Source organism: Aspergillus saccharolyticus (genome assembly GCF_003184585.1).
Source record: "Aspergillus saccharolyticus JOP 1030-1 unplaced genomic scaffold BP01scaffold_56, whole genome shotgun sequence".
Lineage (NCBI taxonomy): Eukaryota > Fungi > Ascomycota > Eurotiomycetes > Eurotiales > Aspergillaceae > Aspergillus > Aspergillus saccharolyticus.
The window spans coordinates 96,630-118,006 of record NW_020290666.1 but is presented as its reverse complement, the minus strand read 5'-3'; the positions used below and the strand labels follow the sequence as shown (position 1 = coordinate 118,006).

Here is a 21,377-nt window from a genome sequence, read left to right as displayed (position 1 = left end):
TTGATTCATACACGCATATGTCAGCCCTATAGGCCGAGTGGCGGCAGGTCCCTGTCCTGCGGCTGGGCTGGCCGTAGGGGTGTTAAAATTATATACAAACAGAATGTTCAGCCAGTTGGCCAGTTATCTAGTCCAGTTGGCCAGTTGGCTTCTCTTTTCCTTTAAAATTTCAACTCTCATGTAGTCTTTATAGTCCTATATAGATTTCTTTTCCATATAGTAAACTAGTGGTGTTGGTATTAATAGCTATTAAGTATACTTAATCTCTATATCTATCTTGCGGGAGTCTCTTCTTCTACTAGCAGCTGCTATAGTCACTAGTTTACTATATAATTTAGTACCCAGGTTCTTTCTTAGTATTTCTTTACTAGTTAGCCTAAAGGCCCCCAGATCTTATAGTCTTAATATAATAGATAAAAGCTAGCTAACCAAAGAAAGCTAATTAGCTAGAAGAATTAGTCCTTCTTAAATCTAATAAAGAAGACTAATTCTAATTAGTCTATAAATAGATTAGTAGTCTCAGATCTGTTTATAGGCCTCTAGTTATCTTAGTCTTTTAATTAAGATAATCAGGGTAGATAAATTACTTAGAATAGTATTAGTTAAACTATAAAACTGATCTAGTAGCTAAGTATATAGTATAAAGTAGATTACTTACTATACTAACTTTTTACTAAAGGTATACTAGAAGTTGATAAGCTTTCTCTTAGTCTAGAGAATACTCTATTAGAGGAAGTTATATCTCAAATACTTAATAAGAATATATTTAACTAATTAAGGCTTCTATCTATAGAAGTATATAGTTATTTTAGTAGTTTTAATAGTATCCAGATAAGCACCCAGAGTGATCTTATCTATTAATATCTAAAGTAGCACCAAGAACCAGGCCTGGTAGAGACTAGTATATAGACTCAGAGTCTTCTTACTCTCTACTGCGTCGATAAGAATATAGTAGATATAGTAGCTATATAAATTACTAGTCTAATTAGTCTTCTATTACTAATTAGCTAACTCCCGCAGATACTAGTATATAGTAGAAATTAGTAGAATATTAACTAATTAATCTATAGTCTAAGAGATAGTAATCTTAATATATTAATTAGTAAGTTTATTATCTAGTATACTCTTATAGTCTAGAAGCTACTAGAGGTATATCTACTAATTAGTAGTCTATATATAATCTAGTTAGTTAATAATTCTTTTAATAATTTTCTATTTTAATTAGTATCTTAGTTCTATATAGATATAGATAATAGCTTAGTTATTAGTAAGAATAATTACTAACTTAGACTTTAGAGTAGCTCTGATTAATCTTATCTAAAGAATAGCTTTTTTATAGATAAAATAGTCTAGCTCTCCCTTAGTAAGGGTTAGAACTAGTTTAATACTAGTAAACTTAGTAGTATATACTATATATATATTATTATAGCTAACTAGTTAAATATAATTCTTATTATAAATCACTATAGTAGCTCTACTATTATTAGAGTAGCCACTGCTATTAGTATATATAAAGAGAGTAGTAGAAGATAGAAGAATATATCTCTAGATAACTTTCTCTCTAGAATTAGTAATATCTATAGATGGGGGCTCCTACTATAGGGGGATTACTACTAGTTTAATAGTCTCTATAAGTATTAGTATATCTAGATTAAGCTTAAGATCTTTAATTAGTCAGTATTCTAATTAGTTAAGTAGTAATATAACTAGATTAGTTTCTAAGCTACTAGAGTAGTACTTTCTAGAATATATTTAATAGATAAATAGTAAGGCCCTATAGTAGAATAGTAATATTATAATCTAGAGATAGATATTCTTAATAGTATATTTTATAAGAATCTATAGTAGTAGTATATTAAGATAGACTTTAAGAGTAGTCTAAATAATAGTATAGAAGATCCTAGCTACTTTATATAGAATCTTATATTAAATACTTTTAAAGTACTTTATAATATTAGTAGTTATCTTCTAAAACCCCTAGATATTCTAGATAAACTAGATAGAGTATCTAAAGAGTAGCTATAGAAGTATAATAGTAATATATATATAGTAGAGATTAATAATAAATATACTCTAGATAAAGTCTATAATTAAGAAAAGTATTATAGTAAACTAAGTAGTTTTAACTTTTAGCTATATAAGATAAACAATTCCTACTAGTTCTAGATCTAAAAAGATCCTAAGATACTAGAGGCTCTATATTAGTTTAACTATTATATTTATAATAGTTTAAGGACTTATTTAACTATATAGTAAAGAATATTTTTATATATAAAAGATCTCTTACTATATTAATTAAACTATATTTTAAAGATAAGAATACTAAGATATATTATTATTACTAGTTTTTAGTATATTAGTAGAGATCTTATAGATAGATATAGTTCTTAAGAACTATATTTTTCTATATTAGTATATAAATATTATCTATATAGCTAATAATTAGAGTATAGCTATCTATAGAGAATAGTTTAAGTAGATTAGTATTATAAAATAGATAGAGAATAGATAAGAGTAGTAAATCTTAAATATTATCTATAATTACTTTTCTCTTCTCTATAATTTTCTTTTATATAGTAATAGTAGTTTAGTAATTAGTAAAAAAAGAGATAATCTAGTTAATAATTTTAATTAATATATAGTATTTCTATAGATTATAAATAAGATATTAGTAGATAATATTATTATAGATATCTTAAGTATCTACTATAAGTAGACTAGCTACTAGATAGCTAAACTACTATATAGTATAGATCTATTTAAGAATAAGATATAAGATATAGTTATAGAATTATTTCTAGTATCTATTAATATAATACTCTAGAAGTAAATCTAGGACTTCTATTATATAGCTTATTTAGAAAGTAATAATAACCTCTAGAATCTTATCTATAGTATTAAATAGTATAATTAGATAGTAGTTCTTAGATATAGTATAGTTATTCTTATCTAGCTTATAGATAATAATAGTAGTAGAGTAGTAGAAGTACTAAGAGTAGTAGTCTATATCTAGATATATATTAAAGATCTTACTTAGATATTCTTTAATAAAAGAAAAAACTTACTAGAAAACTAGATTAAATAATCTATTAGAGTTAAGAGTCTTTCTAAATATAGTTTATTAAATAGCTTAGTAGATCTTCTCTAGAATTACTTAGAATACTTTATAAGACTTAGAATATTTAAAGTCTTTAATATTAGTAAGATTTATAGTATTAACTACTAGAAATAGAATCTACTAAAATAGTTTAGCTTTAGCCTCTGGTTTCTTAACTAGTTTACTGATTAGTACTTGCAGTACAGGTATAAATATTAGCTATAGATTCTATTATATATAGATCTAGTAGACTAGTTTCTAGAATTTCTTAGTAGAGTATCTTCTATCTTCTATTCTTTTTTAGTAAAGCTAGTACTTCTATTTAGTAGTCTATTAGTAAAGTATATTATAGACTTTACTATAGATTTTATAGTCTATACTATAGCTAAATTTAGTCTACTATTTTACTTATTATATCTAATACTTTAGTTTCTTTATTTTCTTAGCATAGCTAGACTATATATAACTTATAATTATCTTTATTAGTATAGTAGCTTTAGTAGTTATAATTAGAATCTTAATAAGATTCTCTACTATAATATTAATAGTAATTAGTCTAACTAGTTAGTATATAAGTAGTTATAGCTATAGACTCTTAGTAAAGGCTTTCTAGTAGGCTTACTAGTTAGTATTTAGCCAGTTCTAGTACTTCACCACAGGGGTGGGTGCAGGTCTAAAATCAAGTATAGTATGGATTAATATATAGTTAATACCCAGCTACTAGTTCTTCTATAGAGAATAGTAGCTGAGGTATTTACTAAGCTATTATATAGTCTATATAAGATTAATTATAGTATAGATATTACTCTTCTTATATATAATTACTTTCTTAGACAGAAGTAGTCCTAGATTTCTATCTATAGTAATATTAAGTAGCTAGGTAGCTGTCTTATTAGTATACTTATATTCTAGTAAATTCTAGAGTAGATAGTATAGATTAAAATTACTAAGAATTATATATTTATCTAGTTTCTATAATACTATTAATAATAGTTTTAGAACTAGATTCTTCTTCTCTTTATAGAGATTCTTATCTTTAGATCTAGATATAGATTTAGGCTTATTAATTTTATAATAATTACTATTCTTACTAGACTAGTATAAATTATAAATATAGATATATCTAGTATTTAGTATCTATAGTATAAAAATATAGAGAAACCAGAAATAGTATTAAATTATTTATATTTTTAGATTAATATATCTGCTTATAAAGAAGTAGATATATAATACTAGATCTATACTAGATATTAGTTTTATAATTAAATAGAAATAGTCTCCTAGAGTCTAGGAGTATATAGTTAGTTAGCTACTATAGTAGTTTATTTAGAATTCTTAGATAATAATAAGTTTTATATTCTATATTCTCTTCTTATCAAGAAGATGTATTATAATATTATTAGATTTCTAATAGTTTATCTATATAATTTTAAGCTATTTATAATAATTATATATTACTAATAGTCTTAGTAGAACTAGTAATATTAGAGATAAAGATACTAAGCTTATTATTACTATTCTTATCTAGAATAGTAAATTAGTTATAGTATTAACTATAATAGTAGTTTATAGGCTTTATAGTATTTAGGATATTCTTAAGACTATATACTAAAGCTACTATAAGCTTTATCCTAGTCTATATTAGAGTATTATCTATAGAGAGACTTTAGTTATAGATATTAATCTCTATAACTTCCTAGTTATTCTTCTTATAATATTACTTTAACTATTTACTATAGAATATTTTTATCTTAGTAAGAATCTTTATAGCTAAGATTTCTATAATCTTTAGTTTTATAGTTAATTTATAGTAGCTCTTATTATAAGTTATCTTAGTCTTAGTCTTTATAGTTAAATAGTTATAAGTATATTATAATTATACCAGCTTAGGGCTTGGCTCTAGAATAGTATTAATCAGCTTAGTTAAAGTAATAGTATTACTACTACTAATAAGAAGTTTAATATATAATATAGATATATTTAGTTAATATTATTAGATAGTTTTAAGATATTTCTTCTTCTTAATATAAATATAGTTAAAGATAAAGTACTTTAAACTATAGTTTATATACTTAGTATATATCTTATTATTCTTAAATATATAGTCTAGTAATTTATATAGTCTAGTATAGTATATATAGATCTTATTTCTTTAGTAGTATTACTTAATATAGCTATATTTCTAGTATTTAAAGTACTATAAAAGTTACTAATTATAGTTATAGTAGCTAATATTAAAGTATTTACTATTAAATATAAAGTCTCTCTAAAAAAGAGTATTTATTATATTTAGATTACTAAATTTAACTACTAGTATAGAAAATACTCTTCTTAGTAATAGTTTTCTACAGCTATATTTAATTAATATATATAATCTTAGTAGATATAATAGCTAGATAGCTAGTATTAGTAGTCTTAATCCTCTTAATTAAGAATCTCTATAATTTTATAGGATCTTTATTACTAATACAGCTGATATCTATACTATATACTATAATCAGATATCTATACTACTTAATTATTATATTTAGACTAAGTACCTTGACTTAGAATATCTATATATAGATAAGATATTTAAGATTCTTTAGATTATTAGCTATAAGAACTATATTACTACTAAATAATATAGAACCAGTAAGAATCCTATAGTAGATAATTATCTTATTCTTTATATTAATAATACTTTTATTAATATAGTCTATTAGGGTCTTATTATTATACTATAGTAGATTAATTATAGAGTCTGTAATCTTATATATATAAATAATAAGATTCTCTATAAGTACTAGCTATACTAGTAGACTACTTAAGCTAGTTAACTTATCTATAGTATTAGTTATATTAGTTTAGGCCTTAGTAAGCCAGTTGTTTATATATAATCCAGAGATAATAGTAGTAACTATACAGTAGATAGTATTAATATATAAGTATATTTTTGGTATTCCTATAGAAGTAGTAGTTATAGACCTGGTACTAAGAATATTTATAATTTTAATAATCTACAGCTATTAATTTATTTATATTTAGAGAATACTTTTAATCTTCTTAAGATTTTTATAGATAGTATTTACTAAGAATATCTCTATAATCTAACTAGTAAAATTAATAAGATTTTTAATTAGTAGAAGAAAAACTAACTTAGTAGATTATTATTTATTTTTCTCTATTCTTCTTTAAATTACTTAAGAGTATTATTAATAGCTATTATATATATATATAAATTTTTATAATAGTAGTTAATTCTAATTTAAGACTATATTAGCTTTCTAGAGAATATTTTAGATAATATTAAGCTATTACATAATCATAAGGATTGGAAACACTGTTAAAAAGCGATAGAGTAATAGAGGATAGAGTTATATATAAACTCTCACTCTTCCTGATCGATAATTCAATGGCGGCGTGCTGTTTGGTGTAGCTGGCGCGGTTTTTGGGTCTCGTTATTCTTTTATAATAATATAGTCTTCTAATATACTACTAAAAAATATTTTATATATAAAATCTTACTAGTATCTGGATTCTTTCTATAATAAGATACCTAAGAATTATATAATAGACTATAGAGATTATAAATTATATATATATAAATAAGTTTATATAGCTCCAGCTCTATTTCTAGATTAGATAGCTTAGCTAAAATAATCTTATTTATAATATTTAGATTTAAGAATTAATTATAGTCTATTAAGAAGATAATAAGATAATAATAAGATAAATTATATTTCTAATACTTTAATATCTAGAACTATACTAGTACTAGCCTAAAAATCTTAGTATTCTTAAATAAATAAAGCAGTTTCTACTTTTTTAACTTATAAATATAGATAATAAGATCCAGCTAGTTATTTATAGACTAGCTATAGAATAGTTTATTTTAAATCTTAGACTAGTTAGAATTCACTATTATAGTAATAAAAAGTAATAATAGACTATAAACTTATATAATAGTTATAGTATTATAGAAAAACTATTATATATAGTATAGATTATCTATATAACTAGACAATAGAACTATTCTATAGTCTAATTCCTTAGCTATAAAGTTGATATTATCTTTATATATTATTAAATTTATTAATCTACTATATAAATTAGTCTATAGTTTATTCTAGTTATATTTTATCTACTCTAACTTATCCTATTTAATAGTTATCTATATATCTACTAAATACTACTACTATAAATCTTTAGTCTATTATAGTATATTAAAATTATTCTTATAGATAAAAATATAATATATATAAAATATCTAGACTGTTAATTAGTTATCTTTATAGCCTAGATTATTATTAGAATATAGAGCAGTACCCTTATAAAGCTATAGATTCTAGTATTAGTCTAGATTATTATATAGAAAAAGAAGAATATAATATAAAGTAAGATAAGAAGTATAGAAAGCATCAATATAAATTAGCTATAGCTGTCCTTTAGTAGTATATAAATATAGAATTATATCTTAAAATATACAGCAGCTATAATTAGTATCTATATCTAGAATAATAGTAGCTATCTTAAATAATATAGAAAGATTATACTATTAATAGTCTATATCTTCTTCTATTATAAGATTAATCTATGGTGCTAATATAATATTAATTAGAATAGTATATAGATCAGTCTTATATAGCTATTCCTAAGCAGACTAGTATATTAGAATATACAGATTAATATTCTTAAGTATCTTAACTAATTAATCTAGTAAGATAAAAGATATAGATTATACTAGATATAAATATTATTACTAAATTCTATATTATAAAACCAAATCTATATAAAGAAAGATAAATAACTATTATTATATTCTAGTAGTTTATATAAGTAAATTAATTCTTTTATAATACTTATTAGAATATTTCTACTAGTAATATATCTATTAATCTAATAATTTATAGATATAAAGACTACTATACTATTATAATAATAAATTTTTAATATAAATTAATAACTATTAGAATCCTAATAAAGATAAATATTATAAAGAAAAGAGAATAGAATATAGATTATAGATAGAACTATATTACTCTTTATATAGTATTTTATAAATAGAGAAGAATCTATAGATAAACTATAGATATATTTATTTAACTAGTATAGAATTATATAGAAGAAATATAGTATATCTATATAGTTAAGATTATATAATTTAATAGATTATTAATAAAAATAGTAGATATATAGTATATTCTATACTAGATCTTATAATTATTCCTAATACTATAGAGATCTTTTATATAGATAAATAGAATTATTTCTCTAAATAATAGACAGCTAACAGGCTGTATTATTAATAAGTATCTAAATAATTAGAAAGAATTTAGAAATTAGATTAAGAATAGATATTCTTTATAATCTATCTAGTCTATAAGATAAAACAACCGGAGGTTAAGTAGTTATATAGTAGCTGTAAAGATATAACTAAGAATTAAGATAGATTAATTATAGACTAGTAGAATAAGAATAGAAAGAATACTTAATAAATAAAGTATATTTTAAAAATATATAGACCTAGAGAATAGTCTAGAACTATATATTAAAAGTAATCTAGTGGATACTAATAGCAGCTGTATATACAAAGTATACTAATCTATAAGAAATTCAACTATTCTAATAATATAGACTATAACAGAGTTCTATAATATTAGAAAACTATAGAAAAATAAAAGTAAAAATAGACAAAGCTATAAATAAGAATATAAATAGAAGTAATAGACTATTAAAAGAATAAGTAGAATTTTTTTATATAGTGAGAATTATTAGTTAGAGATTAATAAGCTAAGTAAAAGTAGAGTAAAGTATTTTATATAAGAAAATACTAAAATCTATATTTAAAAAATCTATAAAAATCGAAAAAAAGAGAATCTGGGCTAAAAATAGTATTGAACTATAGTAAAAATTCTAATCTATTTATAGAATTTTGAATTTCTTAGAAATATTAAAAATTAAGTCTATAAAGCTTATATATATAATATTCATCTTTTTTTCTAATATCTTACCTATTTAGACAAGTGGGGCTACGAATTTGATATAGAATAAAAGATAGAATTTACTGTAATAGATAAGCCTATTTTTAGAAAACTATATTAAGATTTGACTGAGAAATCGACTTTTTAATTAAATTGTAACATTTTCGTATATAATAGTAAAGATACTATTAAAATTACTACTAAATTATATCTTTATCTTATAATAGAAGATCTTAAAAGCTTAACTATTCTTTATATTATTATATCTTTTTAATAGTTTATTAATTACTAAAAATAAGCTAAAAAGTCTTGATTTCTATAATATATATAAATATAGATATTAAGATATCTAAATCTATAATTAGATATATTCTTTATCTCTATAAAGTATATAAATAAAAGACTAAAAAGAGAATATTTTTATAAAGAAAAGATACTAAAGTATAGTATAAATTCTATAGATAATAGATTCAAAAATTAACTTAGAATAATATTATTCTTTTAAATAAGTATTTAATTAAGATACTTTAAAAAGAATAGTAGATATAGATTTAAATAATCTGTAAAGACTATAGCTATAAAATAATTAAAATATAATACTATAATAAGATACAATAAGTAATCAAAAGTCTCGGGACACTCCGCTTCCGCGCCCGACGTGTTAGAAATATCAACAACTTCAACCACTCACTAAACCACTAATATGAGGTCTTTTGATACTGAATTAGTATAAATTATAGCTATTCTTATAAACTTTTATCTAAAATATACTCTATAATTCTTTTTAAACTAGAGATAAAGTAATTACTAATTAAATTAACTTAGAAATTTAGTATATTATATTTAATAATTTATTATATATATAAATACTTTTAAAATTACTACTAAGTTAAATCTTTATCTTATAATAGAAGATCGAAAAGCTTAGCTATTTTATATACTATTATATCTTTTTAATAGTTTATTAATTACTAAAAATAAGCTGAAAAGCCTTGGTTTCTATAATATATATAGATATAGATATTAAGATCTCTAAGTCTATAATTAGATATATTCTTTATCTCTCTAAAGTATATAAATAGAAGACTAAAAAGAGAATATTCTTATAAAAAAAAGATACTAAAGTATAGTATAAATTCTATATATAATAAGTTAAAAAACTAACTTAGAATAATATAATTTTTTTAAATAAATATTTAGTTAAATAAGATACTTTAAAAGATATTAGATATATATTCTAAATAGTTAATAAAGACTATAGATATAGATTAGTTAATATATAATACTATAATAAGATATATTATTAAATAGTTTAGATTAGAATATAGATTAGTAGCTGTATAAAGCTTATAATTATAGAATATAATCTAAATATATCTTATAATAGTTATATATAAGTTTCTTATATTTAGACTCTTGAAAATAGTCTATAATTAATCTATAAGTCTAGAATAATATTTTAATAAGATAATATACTAATTTATTATATAGATAAAGTCAAAAACTAGTTTAAATTATATAGAATTTAAATTATAGATTAGTCTCTGTATTTATCTAATTTAAATCTAATTAAGTATATCTAAATACTCTTAAAAAGAACTCTTTATAAGTATTATCTAAGTCTCTAACTTAATAGATATAAAGAAGAGAATAAAGAGGCCTTTAGTAAAGTTTTTTATAAGTATTAGAATAGTATATTATAAATAGTATTAGATAATCTTATTCTATTAATACTATAATATATTACAGCTGTTTGTAAAGCGAAGGACTATTATACAAAGTACTAAGGCTGTAGAGCCTCAACACCAAAGAGCTTTTGTATATAGAAAGAAATAGTAGAATAATTGAGTTTTGAAGAGAGGCGTATTTTGATGCGGAAGGCGGGTGTCCCGAGACTTTTGACTATGTATTGTACTAGTTTTCCTTCCTGCCTGCTTGATAAGACTCAGCTACTTAAATGGATGACACTAGAGATTCCTCTGCTCAACCCATCTATCCATGCTAAGGCTTTCAATTTTGGTCACAATCTCTGGAACCCGCCAATCTACATTGCACGGCATAATTACAGGATGCCTTTACAGGATAACCAGAATCATCTCGGTGAATTCATGATGGTAAGGCACAAATTCTGCTGCTACCTGCCCTGACATAAGCTCAAAGTTTATATGCCCCATGCTTCTTACCCCTAGCCATACTGATTGAGTCCCAATAGGCCTTTAACGATATAACCAAGTACGTACACAGCAGGGACTTTTGCCAACACAAGTTAATCACCTGCTCAGAGGCGAGGAGGCAGCACTAGCCTTGGAGCAGCATCTATGTCAACTCGAATCAAGAATTGATGGGCTTCTCAGCGAGGTCAAAGAAAGCAAGGCCGCGCCTTCGGGCGACCCTGGATTCAGCCAAGCAGGAACGCATGCACAGCTGGATCTTAACAATCAGCCCTCAAATAACTCCACCAAATCAAAGTGACCCTCTGGCGTCTTCTCCACAACTCCCTTCTCTGTTATTATACCATCGATGAGCGTAGCTGGCGTGATGTCGAATGCTGGGTTCCAGACGTTGATGCCCTCTGCAGCTATACGCACAGTCTCGAATTCTCCGCCCGTGTAGACATGGCCTTCACAGGGTCCCTTGATTTTTGTAACCTCAACGGCCGGTCGTTCTTCTATCACAATGTCACTTCCAGATTTAGTTGATAGGTCAATCGTCGTAAGCGGCGCGGCAACGAGAAACTTCACACCGTGATGCTTCGCCAGAACAGCAAGCCCATATGTCCCTATTTTGTTGGCAGTATCTCCATTGGCTGCAACCCTATCCGCCCCGACAATAATAGCGTCCACCCCAGCCTGAGGGCTGGCAAGCAGTGCGGCAGACATAGAGTCTGTTATCAAGGTAGAGGGAAGATTATCATGCACCAATTCGAAAGCTGTCAGTCGAGAACCTTGGTTGTAAGGTCTGGTTTCAGTACAGTACGCGTGACGCAGGCAATTCATTGATGCCAAGCTGCGAATGACTCCCAGGGCAGTCCCGTACCCCGATGTCGCTAGAGACCTGGCTGGGAATGAGAATTGGAACTCCGGAAATGACTATAGACCACTCACCCTGTATTGCAATGGGTCAGGACGGTAGCCTTTGACTTCCCTCCGGCCAACGCGTTCGACAAAATCCACTTAGCGCCGTTTTCACCGATCTGTTTATTGTCTTCAACGTCCTTTACCAGCATTGCCTCTGAGGCTTTTATGAAGGCGATGGCGACTTCGTGACCTGTTGCCCCAGGCTGGCTAGCGCTCCGAGCCACCACGACCTCAAGTTTCCGCGCAGCATCACCTAAATTGACAGCAGTAGGCCTACTGCTCACCAAGTAATGTAGCTTTTCAACAATGAAAGCACGAACTTCATCTGCATCAGGGGATAGACTCTGGTTTGAGATTAAAGCGTGGATCTCAGACGCAAGGGCGAGTGCCGCTACTATAGCGATGGCCGGCGCTCCCCGGACCTGCATAGCCTTGATCGCATGCCAAGCCTGTTCACTTGTGTTGATTTGAATATACTGTTCCACATAAGGAAGTTGCAGTTGGTCGATGATCGCAAGAACGCCCTCCTGGTATTTGATCGCTTGTAGAGTCATGCTTGTAATAAATATCTTGAAGAATCACGACGAACAATAACAGGAGTCAAAACAACAGCTATGCCAGCGATCGAGGTCCAATAGTGAGAAAATTATGATTGCCGGGGCCGTCTTGCACTCCTCCAAGTTGACTGGCGGGGAAAATCCTACGTCGAGGTGTTCGCTGCAGGCGGTTTCATAGGTGGGACGAATATGGCAAGCGGTATCCCAATCACATACACAGCATAGTACATACGAAGTAGTACTTTGGCGTACTGTGTAGTTAGGTAAGTGCCCGATACAGTTCCGTGTTATAAGTCATATGATATTGACCTCTTATCATATCATATGTTAAGTGAAGAGTGATAAGTTCCTTGCACACATCCTCAGGCTAGCTCTAAGAATTTCCCTCCTGGATCAACCTGTGCATCATAGGCTGTCAGCGTGTTTTCAGAGGCTGGTTATTTCCGCAATTCCACCAACTCTAAAATCAGCCGATGTGCCATGCTCAATAGAGCACCGTGCTAACGAGAGGCGGAATTCCTGTCTAGTTATACTCAGAAGTTGTTTTGCTTTTTTAAGATTTGAATGATGGTTCCCAGTCTTTTCTTCATTCTTATCATAATATTGTTACCTTGTAGGTCTCCCTCCCTTACAGTGCCCAGGCAATGTGATGGCTCCTTGATGTCCCTTATTATGACAAGGGCCTACACGTCACCCTCAGATGATCAAGGTGATGTCAATGATAGAGATTCTCAGTGAGCGGAGATGTAAAGCACTAGCCCATATGAATCAGAAGGAGCTCGTAGGACACCAGGGATGGGTAATTCGGTTTCGACGAACCATTATTACCGCGGATAAAAGCATCACCATAGGTCCGCGTTAAACGACCGTTGACAAACTCCTCGGATTTTTCCAAAGCTATGTTCATGTAGCCATCAACTGACTGGAGTTCGCCTAGATTTGTATTAGCCTCCCAGATTCAGAACTTTGTCATTCTCGGTTGACATTTTCAAATTCCTAATACATTTTTCTTGGGAACTGAGGATTTTTGTTCCGCGAGGTATGTGGCCGAAGAGGATAGCTTGGGGAAATACCTTTGTAAACAACACCAGAGTTCAATTTGATGGTTACTGGAGCGCCGATTATCTCACCAAGGAAAGCCGAAGGATCTTTCCCTTCAGAGGATGTACCATTTTCCATGTTGACGTAATCACTTTTTGAAAGAGCTGATGTGTAAAAGTCAGCGAGCGACTTTCATCAGTCTGAATACAGCCCCACCGAAAGTTGATATCAATTTGTTATGGAATGCCTAGCGAAGTACTGAGTACGAGTACAAGTAGCTCTGTAGTTAGTGCTTCGTGCCTACGGAGTAGATAAGGCCCGGCTTAGGCACGTGCTTCTTATCAGAAGTTGTCACTTAGTCGTGTTCATCAACACACTGGCCGAAGAGGCTGGTATCAAGATTGGAAGCCAATTCTCAACACGTCTTCTGGAAAGACGCGCCTGCTCCAATTCTGGGATTCACTGTTCTTATAGTCGTCACGAACTTGGAACCGACACTCGTTCATCGAAGGTCGCACTGATGCGCTCATTCTTCAATAAACCATCCTGGGCAAGCAGGGGAGATGAAACCCAGGATGTTCAGTTCTACCGGCATGCCAGTCAAGTTTACAATGATATAATCTCTACAAATCAGGATATGCGACGTGCACACCAAAATCAAGGGACGACTTCCAGAAAGCGACACATACCAAACGAGAACCATGGCCCTGACACATTACCATCAAGAGTTTGCAAAACCCACGGAAGGTCTTCCAGTTGTCAAACGCCGTCTGAGAGCACGGCTTCCGATTGCGATCTTGCGCAAAGAGGCGAAAATACATCAAGCAGTCAAGTTCCACATCCAGCCCTGCGCGCTGCGGAAGGGACGGATCTCCATGCCATTGATCGCCCAATGCACAGTATTGTCGTAAAGTCTCAGGACAAATTCGTTGCTAGTGATACACTGGCTGCGGGGTGCCCTAGCAAAAGCAACAGGGCATGCATTGACGTCTCCCAATCCACAAATACGCTGAGCCCTACTGAACCACCCCTGACTCCCAGCAAGCAGCTTATACCGTCTGAAGAGCCATTTGTCCAGATTCTCATTACATCGACAATTTACAATACTAGACCACTCATTGTTCGCCGAAGATTACACCAGCCGTTGAGAGATGTGCGCCTCGCATGGCTTGATCGTCAAGGCCTACCGAAAGAACTAGAGAACTCCATCTACCTAACCTGGAAAGGGAAAAGGCTTTTCGATGTTACTACATGCCGCAGTCTGGGGTTTGGGTGCAAGAGTCAATACTTGTCTAGACCAAATGCCTATGCTGTGCTACAGGATGACAGTAAGGACCTGCAAATACACATTGAAGCCACTACCGGCAAAAGTCTTGACCTTGATATTGGCCAGTCGCTGTCTCCTGCTAAGCTGGACCAGACTGCAGACTTTACCGTTGTGGAGCAACAGTTCAGCAAAATAGTCTTAATGTCCCCGGGCCTCAAAGATCTAAGGTTGAGAGTCAATCTTCAGATGCATGTCTCAAAGTTGATATGTCTGTTTCGCGATGCAAGACAGATACCTCCAGAACATGAGGTTCACCTGGTGTTTGATGGTGAGCGCTTGGAATCTGGATGTACCCTTGCAGAATATAATCTTGCGGATGATGATCTTCTTGATGTTATAGTCAAGTGACATTTTATGGATCCTTATAGTAGTAGGATTTGCACGTTTACAGCAAGCAGTAATTATATGTCACGTGCAACAGAGACTGAAGCAAGCAGACACAAACAACTTCAAGCCAGGTAATCTCTGGTTAAGACCATATTTGTGATTACCCTACCTAATACAGCTAAATCTGACTGAGGAAAATAATTGCCCGTTTCATATCAAAAAAACTAGTCCTGGCATCGTAAGCGGGCAAATCACTTGCAGATGCAAAAGAATTCATTACACGGGAAGTATGATAACGTAACATGAAAACAGCCTGCCAAAATTTTCGCCCACCTCAGATATAAGCCTTCACAAGTTTGTTCGCTTTGCAAATAGATTACGAAGTTCCTCAACCATCCTCAACACCAATGAAGTTACTGACCGCCAATTTTCTGGCTTGTGCTGTCAAAGGATGCAAAGCATCTGCGTCATCCTATCCCTTGCATTTCAAAGATGCTGAGCTTGAGCTGCAAGAGCTCGACTACCAGCCAGTATTCTTACAAAATATCATGCCGCGAATCGACTGGGAAGGTCTGCGTATGATAGCCAACGAGGTGAGCATGCAAATGCTGTCATGAAAGAGATCTTTAGGTGCTCACGCAGTTACTCTTAGCTGGGTTTCCCCAGACTCCCTGATACGAAGCCCGAAGGCGATACTCTCAATGATGAAACGACATTGAGGGACCTTCACAGACTTCTTCTAGAGACGCATGTTGTGGAAGGAAAACTATGCTGTGGCAACTGTGGTCATGAGTACATGATTAAGGAAGGGATTGCTAATTTCCTTCTTCCCAGCCACCTGGGTAGGATGAACTTCTCTTATGAAAATATGAAATCATACTGATAGCTTTCCGCTCTAGTATGAGTTATGATGCACAATTCTACATGCGTCGGTGCCATGGTCAGACTTTTGTTATATACCCCGTTCGTATTTTGACTGGGGACTTTTCTATGATGTTGCCGGAGAAAAGATTGCCCTGTTTACCTCTCTGAAAGGATGCAGAGACTCCCTTGGTTGTGTATTGAATGTTTGTATCACAACTGATATTATGCACGGGTTTGATGGGACATGAGACGATGCAGTCGACCCGACTAATACCTATGTTGGACGAGTCCTTTAACCTCAATAAGAGTCCTGACCCTAAAATGTACTAGAATGTTCGGCGCCGTCAAATTCCTGCTACTTGCTGTCTAGCCGTGAATGCTTCATGCAGCAACTTAATATGAAGTTCTTGACCAAACATCTTCGCGAAATCTGCCCCAGAGTCCAGGATTTGTAGCCTCAATGGTGTAATGTCATCAATTGAGAAAGCCCTTGCAACCAGTGGAACCGCAGAGACAAGGGATTCGGTCATCGCTATCCCACTCCCTTTCGAATTTATAGTCATACGTAAGCTCTTCATCTGAAATGATAGGAGTGTCAGTATGCAAAGACTTCGACGATTGTAGTTAGACTTTACCTCTTTCAATATCCCTCAACGCATATATAACGATTCTTTTACTGCCATCCACTTTGATGATCTTGGCAGTACAGTTGGGTGTACAGCTGTGGTTGATAAATCTTGCAATGCCGCCTCGCTTTGTGGCGTCGATAACCGTGTTCTCGTCTATACGGAAGAGGTAACTGCTGCCAATGCCACTCTTCAGGTACCGCCTCTCCCTCATATCTGCAACCTGCTGTCTGACCTTCTCGCCCACGTATTCAATGATCATATCATTAGCCGAGATATTCTCTTCCGCATACAAACCCCAATTATGAATCGCAGAACGAGCAAAGCGGACTGGTTTTTTCCGCTTTTTCAGCTGATTGAAACGAAGAACATCGCCATCACCGCTTTGCGTTGGTAGGGATTGCTTTTGTGCGTTGATGTCCGCGATAAGTCGGCGATTATTGACTCTTGTCGACCTGGATGTTGACTTGGATATTGTTTTGGCTGCGGCAATTCTCGCGGCCTCGACAGCAACACTGTGAGGGTCATTATTCGCCTTCGCCTCTCGTTCTTCACGGGCTTTCTGAACTTTGATGCGATGCGGCAAATATTTTGACTTTTCTGACTCCAAAATCTTCTTTCTTCCCTCGGTTCTTGCAGCTCCTGTGATGTTGGAAACGTAATAGCCAAGTATACTTGTTGTTTCGCGCACGGGGCCCGCCTCTCCAGGACGATTGAGCGCTTTGATTTCCTTTTGTCTCCAGGCCCAAGCAGAAAGACTTCCAACGCTAGATACGGGTGATCCCTCCAATACATCACGTAGGAATCGCAAGTCTTCCCCGTCTTTGATCAAACTTTGCCACCCATCAAGATCTAGCACAATTGCTTCGTCATCTTCAACTGTCGGGCGAGGCTCGTCGTTAGAAACCTTCCATTCAACCTCGGTTCTTGCCGGTTCTCGTTGAACGTCAATATTTTGAGCGAAACTCAAATCGCAACCGTGGTCCTCGTCAAGAGATTTGGCCTCCACGGGGAGTCGTGAGCGCACAAGCACAGCAGGGTCTACTGCCCGCTTTGCGAGCTCCCTAGAATCAGCTTCAGTAGTCAGAAGGAAACTCTCACCAGCGACATCTTCCCTAATAGTTTCGATGTTGATGGATGATTCCACGCCCAAATGCCGCTCAACAAGGTCTTCATGCTGTCGGCTTTCGGGGAAATCCTCGTCCTCTTTCTGCCTCTTTTGCGCATTGACCTTGTCATTATCCCTTTTCCTCTTGCGGGGGGCAGGAGAAAGTTCGTGATGTTCACTATACGAAGCAACCGAGGCATCGTTGACCGATTCCATCAAGGCACCAACATTTCCCTCCCGATGTGCACTGCACGAACCCTCGCCATCGCCAACCTTATCCAAGGCAGATGCCTTAAAGTCTTCGACTGCGGATTCATCAATATCTTCAGAATCCGAAGACTCTGAACTCATCCGACTCGGTGCACGACTGTCTGGATCATCGGTGTCTCTCGTGAAGGGCGTCCTTTGATCTTCGTCGGAGTCATCCACGTGATGTAGTTGTTGTAGACGATGATAAAGAGGTCGAACCTCCTTCTTCCGCAGGGGCTGCTTGCGTCTCTCGTCCAAAAAAGCGGCGTCTGTGTGATTAAGACGGTGAGTCTTCCTTATACGTGGAAGTGCAAGGATGCTCAAGTTCGAAGAGCGGAAAGGATGACGGGTTGAGGATAGCTCTGAACGTGAATCAGGTGTCGCAGCTGGACTGCTTAGGTCAATGCGAAACAGAGGCTTCTTGGCGCCTTCTGGGGCCCGAATACCCAGCTGTTCTCTTCTCGTCGCATGTCTATCTGGTTCAAGATAGTCATACAGAGTCGGGGCAGCGATCCGAGACTTCACGTCTTCAAGCAATTTATCTTTCAAGTCTCGAAGTATGATTGCTACCACTTCCTTGCATGGATCCAAATCAATTGCTCTTTGTCTCTTTTCTTCTTCGACGTCCAATTCGGCTTCTCTCTTGATCCTATCCAACCTAGCCCGTTCACGCTGTTCTGCCTGAAGCCGTTGCGGGCTGGGACTGCGCTCGTAGCCCGGGTTTCCGTAGGGCTGGCTTTCCATGTTCATGATGTAAGTAAACAAAGGTTTCATGTGACACATCTGATAGCAACGTTCTGTTTCTTCTTCACCTCGCCTGGAATTTTCGAAAATGATGTAATAGCCTGTTTTGTCGCAACGGATATCTTTCCAATCGAAGACTTTCAACCTTTTTTTCAGGTGAGGAACGGTGGTACTAAGTACCGGAACGTAGCAGTGCGCAATGAAAATATATGGGTCTCGCTTGATCTGACTTAGGATGGGTATTTCCTCGACTAATGATGGTACAACTGATTTGAAGAAGCTAGCCCTTGGTCCATCGGGAATCGCAGGTATGGGACGTGTCGAAGACCTCCCTGACGGGCCTTTTGGGGCTGTCGGCGGCGGCTCATTGTGGGGAGTACTGGGCTTTGTGTCTTCGGCAATCGAAAGTGTATTCTTGTAACCCATCCTCTGGGAGTCGATCGCTCGTGACACAATTCTGTCTGAGACAACGCCGTCTCGATCCAGCTCAACTCGGATTCTTCGAGTTTCAATCCGCTGTTCCTTCTTGCACTCATAATATGCTCGTCTTGCAGCATTTATTGCGAGTAAAGGGCCGCCTCCTCGGAAAGAGGCACTATCTTTATACTTCACGGAACAGATTCCCAGAAATCTCCCAGTAATCGGATCGGTACGATTGTTTATTTCCGCGATCTCTCCAAAGCTAGAGAATAGAGCACTGATTGGCGCGATTGGAGTTAAGGGGTCGAAGCCGGTAACCACTATCTGAACTGGAGGCCCAGGCCCGATGGTGGTAGATACATCATACGACCATTGTCGCAATGTATATGGCGCCGGACGATACTTTGTTTTTTGCTTGCAGCCAGCACCGCGCGCATAATTCAGTATGAGGAGTCGAGGATCTGGCGGCCTATCATCCTGTTCGCTGCATAGGATTTCCACATAGCGGGCCTTCTTGCGCTTGTCTCGTGACGTTTTCTTCTCAATTTCAGGGTCCGAAACAATTTTCCATCCTCTGAGGGTTCCTATCGACCGTCCCTGTCCCTGCGACTGTGGTGTTGGCGGGGTTTGCAGCAAGGTGTTTGCTGGCTTTGTTTCATGCGACGTGGCCCATTTTTTAGCTCGTCCTGGGCTGGACTTCCGCGCGGGGGAGGACACTACATTGGTAGATGGCGTAAGCGTATCCAAGCGTCCTTCGTTAGTGAACGCTACGGGGGTAGGTGCTGCGGCAGCGCTAGGTGTTGAATGACTCTTGTTGGTCAAACTGGTCGATTCATCTGGGATCGTACCGGATGCTGTATATCTCTTTTCCCTGGGGAGACCACTTTTTGAGGCTGCGCTTGTATGGTAGACACTTGAATCAATCGCATTTTGAGGCTCCGCAGAATATGCGAGTTTTTCGTGGTCAATATCTTCATCCAGATGGACTTTGGTATGAGGCCTGTCCTGGGTGGCTTTGCGTTTCTGCTGTAAAACTGATGGGGCGGTGGGAAAGAAGTCTGCAAAACCTGCTGAGGTACGCGACATGATGAGAAATGGCTACCAGCCAAAGCCACAAGGATTTTGACTATCAAGCCGCATCGTTGATGTCTGTCTTATGGTCTAATGGGTAATGTATTGCCAGGAGATTCTCCTGGAACCAAAGGCGGTAACGAAAGGAGTCAAGTAACAAACCTTGGGAAAAGCCGGTATGTGTGAGAAACGATAAATGATGCGCGAGAAGGTGGTAGCCGCAGAAGAGAGTCGGGACTATGGAAAACGATACTGGGCAGAGACGATAAGGCAGGGGGCACTTTGGAAACCTTGACAAAAGACAGAGTATCCCAGTATTTCAAGTCGATTGAATCAGCAGGATGGCACTATACCAACGCGACCTCGGAAACGCGATGGGTAAGATAGGTGACAGAAGCGGAGGGGCGTACGATTAACTAATCATTGGAGTACATTGCCGCCGGAGCAAGTGGTTTGACGCCCTCATGCCTTTCCTTTCGTCTATCCCCGGTTTATTGTAACTATCATCCGCTGTAGAGTTGGAAAGCGATTCTGGACTATACTAAATCTCTAACAAGCCATGTGTTATTAAGTTCTCATCCTGATAAAGTAACCACATATTCAGTTGCCATGTATCATTTGAAGATAAGAAATAGTGTGTTCATACATCTAATGTAATCAGACACCGAACTGGTGCAATACTAAACTGTTGTTTTCCTATGTAACTACATAGTAGCCCAAGGGGGAATTTTTGGAGAGTTCCAAAAGCAGGTGGTATCCATTTTTTTTAGTTAGTAAGAGTTACATGAAATAGTTTACTAAAGTTTATTATATATTATATTAGTTTTATTAAGATTTTTTTGGGATTTTAGTAAAGTAGTAATAGATTTTATAGATGTCATGATAGAAGACGATGATTTATGACTG

At 34.0% G+C, this 21,377-nt stretch overlaps 6 protein-coding genes across 6 annotated transcripts; 3 read left to right on the top strand and 3 right to left on the bottom strand.

Moving 5' to 3' along the window:
- Positions 1 to 10,858: 10,858 nt before the first annotated feature.
- BP01DRAFT_190654 (uncharacterized protein) lies at positions 10,859 to 11,353 on the top strand. Its single transcript, XM_025570946.1, has one exon. The coding sequence runs from the start codon at positions 10,932 to 10,934 to the stop codon at positions 11,205 to 11,207; it is 276 nt and encodes a 91-aa protein (XP_025426911.1). The 5' UTR covers positions 10,859 to 10,931; the 3' UTR covers positions 11,208 to 11,353.
- BP01DRAFT_190642 (S-methyl-5-thioribose-1-phosphate isomerase) lies at positions 11,353 to 13,058 on the bottom strand. Its single transcript, XM_025570945.1, has 2 exons — positions 12,165 to 13,058; positions 11,353 to 12,114 (listed from the first exon to the last, which is right to left on the bottom strand). Exons 1-2 carry the CDS (start codon positions 12,689 to 12,691, stop codon positions 11,499 to 11,501), a joined length of 1,143 nt encoding a protein of 380 aa, XP_025426910.1. The 5' UTR covers positions 12,692 to 13,058; the 3' UTR covers positions 11,353 to 11,498.
- A 367-nt stretch (positions 13,059 to 13,425) lies between these two features.
- On the bottom strand, positions 13,426 to 13,873 carry BP01DRAFT_386898 (U4/U6-U5 snRNP complex subunit LSM6; the record flags this gene model as incomplete). The annotated part of the gene is made up of 3 exons (XM_025577696.1): positions 13,426 to 13,448; positions 13,514 to 13,627; positions 13,768 to 13,873. 3 exons carry the CDS (start codon positions 13,871 to 13,873, stop codon positions 13,426 to 13,428), a joined length of 243 nt encoding a protein of 80 aa, XP_025426909.1.
- A 225-nt stretch (positions 13,874 to 14,098) lies between these two features.
- On the top strand, positions 14,099 to 15,546 carry BP01DRAFT_328877 (uncharacterized protein). The gene has a single exon (XM_025572963.1). It carries the CDS (start codon positions 14,256 to 14,258, stop codon positions 15,408 to 15,410), a length of 1,155 nt encoding a protein of 384 aa, XP_025426908.1. The 5' UTR covers positions 14,099 to 14,255; the 3' UTR covers positions 15,411 to 15,546.
- A 159-nt stretch (positions 15,547 to 15,705) lies between these two features.
- On the top strand, positions 15,706 to 16,670 carry BP01DRAFT_419097 (RNA methylation protein TRM112). The gene is made up of 3 exons (XM_025579380.1): positions 15,706 to 15,982; positions 16,042 to 16,231; positions 16,289 to 16,670. Exons 1-3 carry the CDS (start codon positions 15,797 to 15,799, stop codon positions 16,291 to 16,293), a joined length of 381 nt encoding a protein of 126 aa, XP_025426907.1. The 5' UTR covers positions 15,706 to 15,796; the 3' UTR covers positions 16,294 to 16,670.
- set1 (histone methyltransferase SET1) lies at positions 16,367 to 20,486 on the bottom strand (the record flags this gene model as incomplete). Its single annotated transcript, XM_025578827.1, has 2 exons — positions 16,367 to 16,831; positions 16,889 to 20,486. The coding sequence occupies 2 exons, from the start codon at positions 20,484 to 20,486 to the stop codon at positions 16,728 to 16,730; spliced, it is 3,702 nt and encodes a 1,233-aa protein (XP_025426906.1). The 3' UTR covers positions 16,367 to 16,727.
- Between the last annotated feature and the right edge of the window lie 891 nt (positions 20,487 to 21,377).

Bases quoted from the DNA above. Each gene is read 5' to 3' on its own strand.
- BP01DRAFT_190642 (XM_025570945.1), bottom strand. From the start codon at position 12,691: ATGACTCTACAAGCGATCAAATACCAGGAGGGCGTTCTTGCGATCATC. The intron at 12,115-12,164 runs GTGAGTGGTCTA...ATTCCCAGCCAG, and splicing joins CTGACCCATTGCAATACAGG to GTCTCTAGCGACATCGGGGT.
- BP01DRAFT_419097 (XM_025579380.1), top strand. From the start codon at position 15,797: ATGAAGTTACTGACCGCCAATTTTCTGGCTTGTGCTGTCAAAGGATGC. The intron at 15,983-16,041 runs GTGAGCATGCAA...AGTTACTCTTAG, and splicing joins TGCGTATGATAGCCAACGAG to CTGGGTTTCCCCAGACTCCC.
- BP01DRAFT_190654 (XM_025570946.1), top strand. From the start codon at position 10,932: ATGCGGAAGGCGGGTGTCCCGAGACTTTTGACTATGTATTGTACTAGT.
- BP01DRAFT_328877 (XM_025572963.1), top strand. From the start codon at position 14,256: ATGCGCTCATTCTTCAATAAACCATCCTGGGCAAGCAGGGGAGATGAA.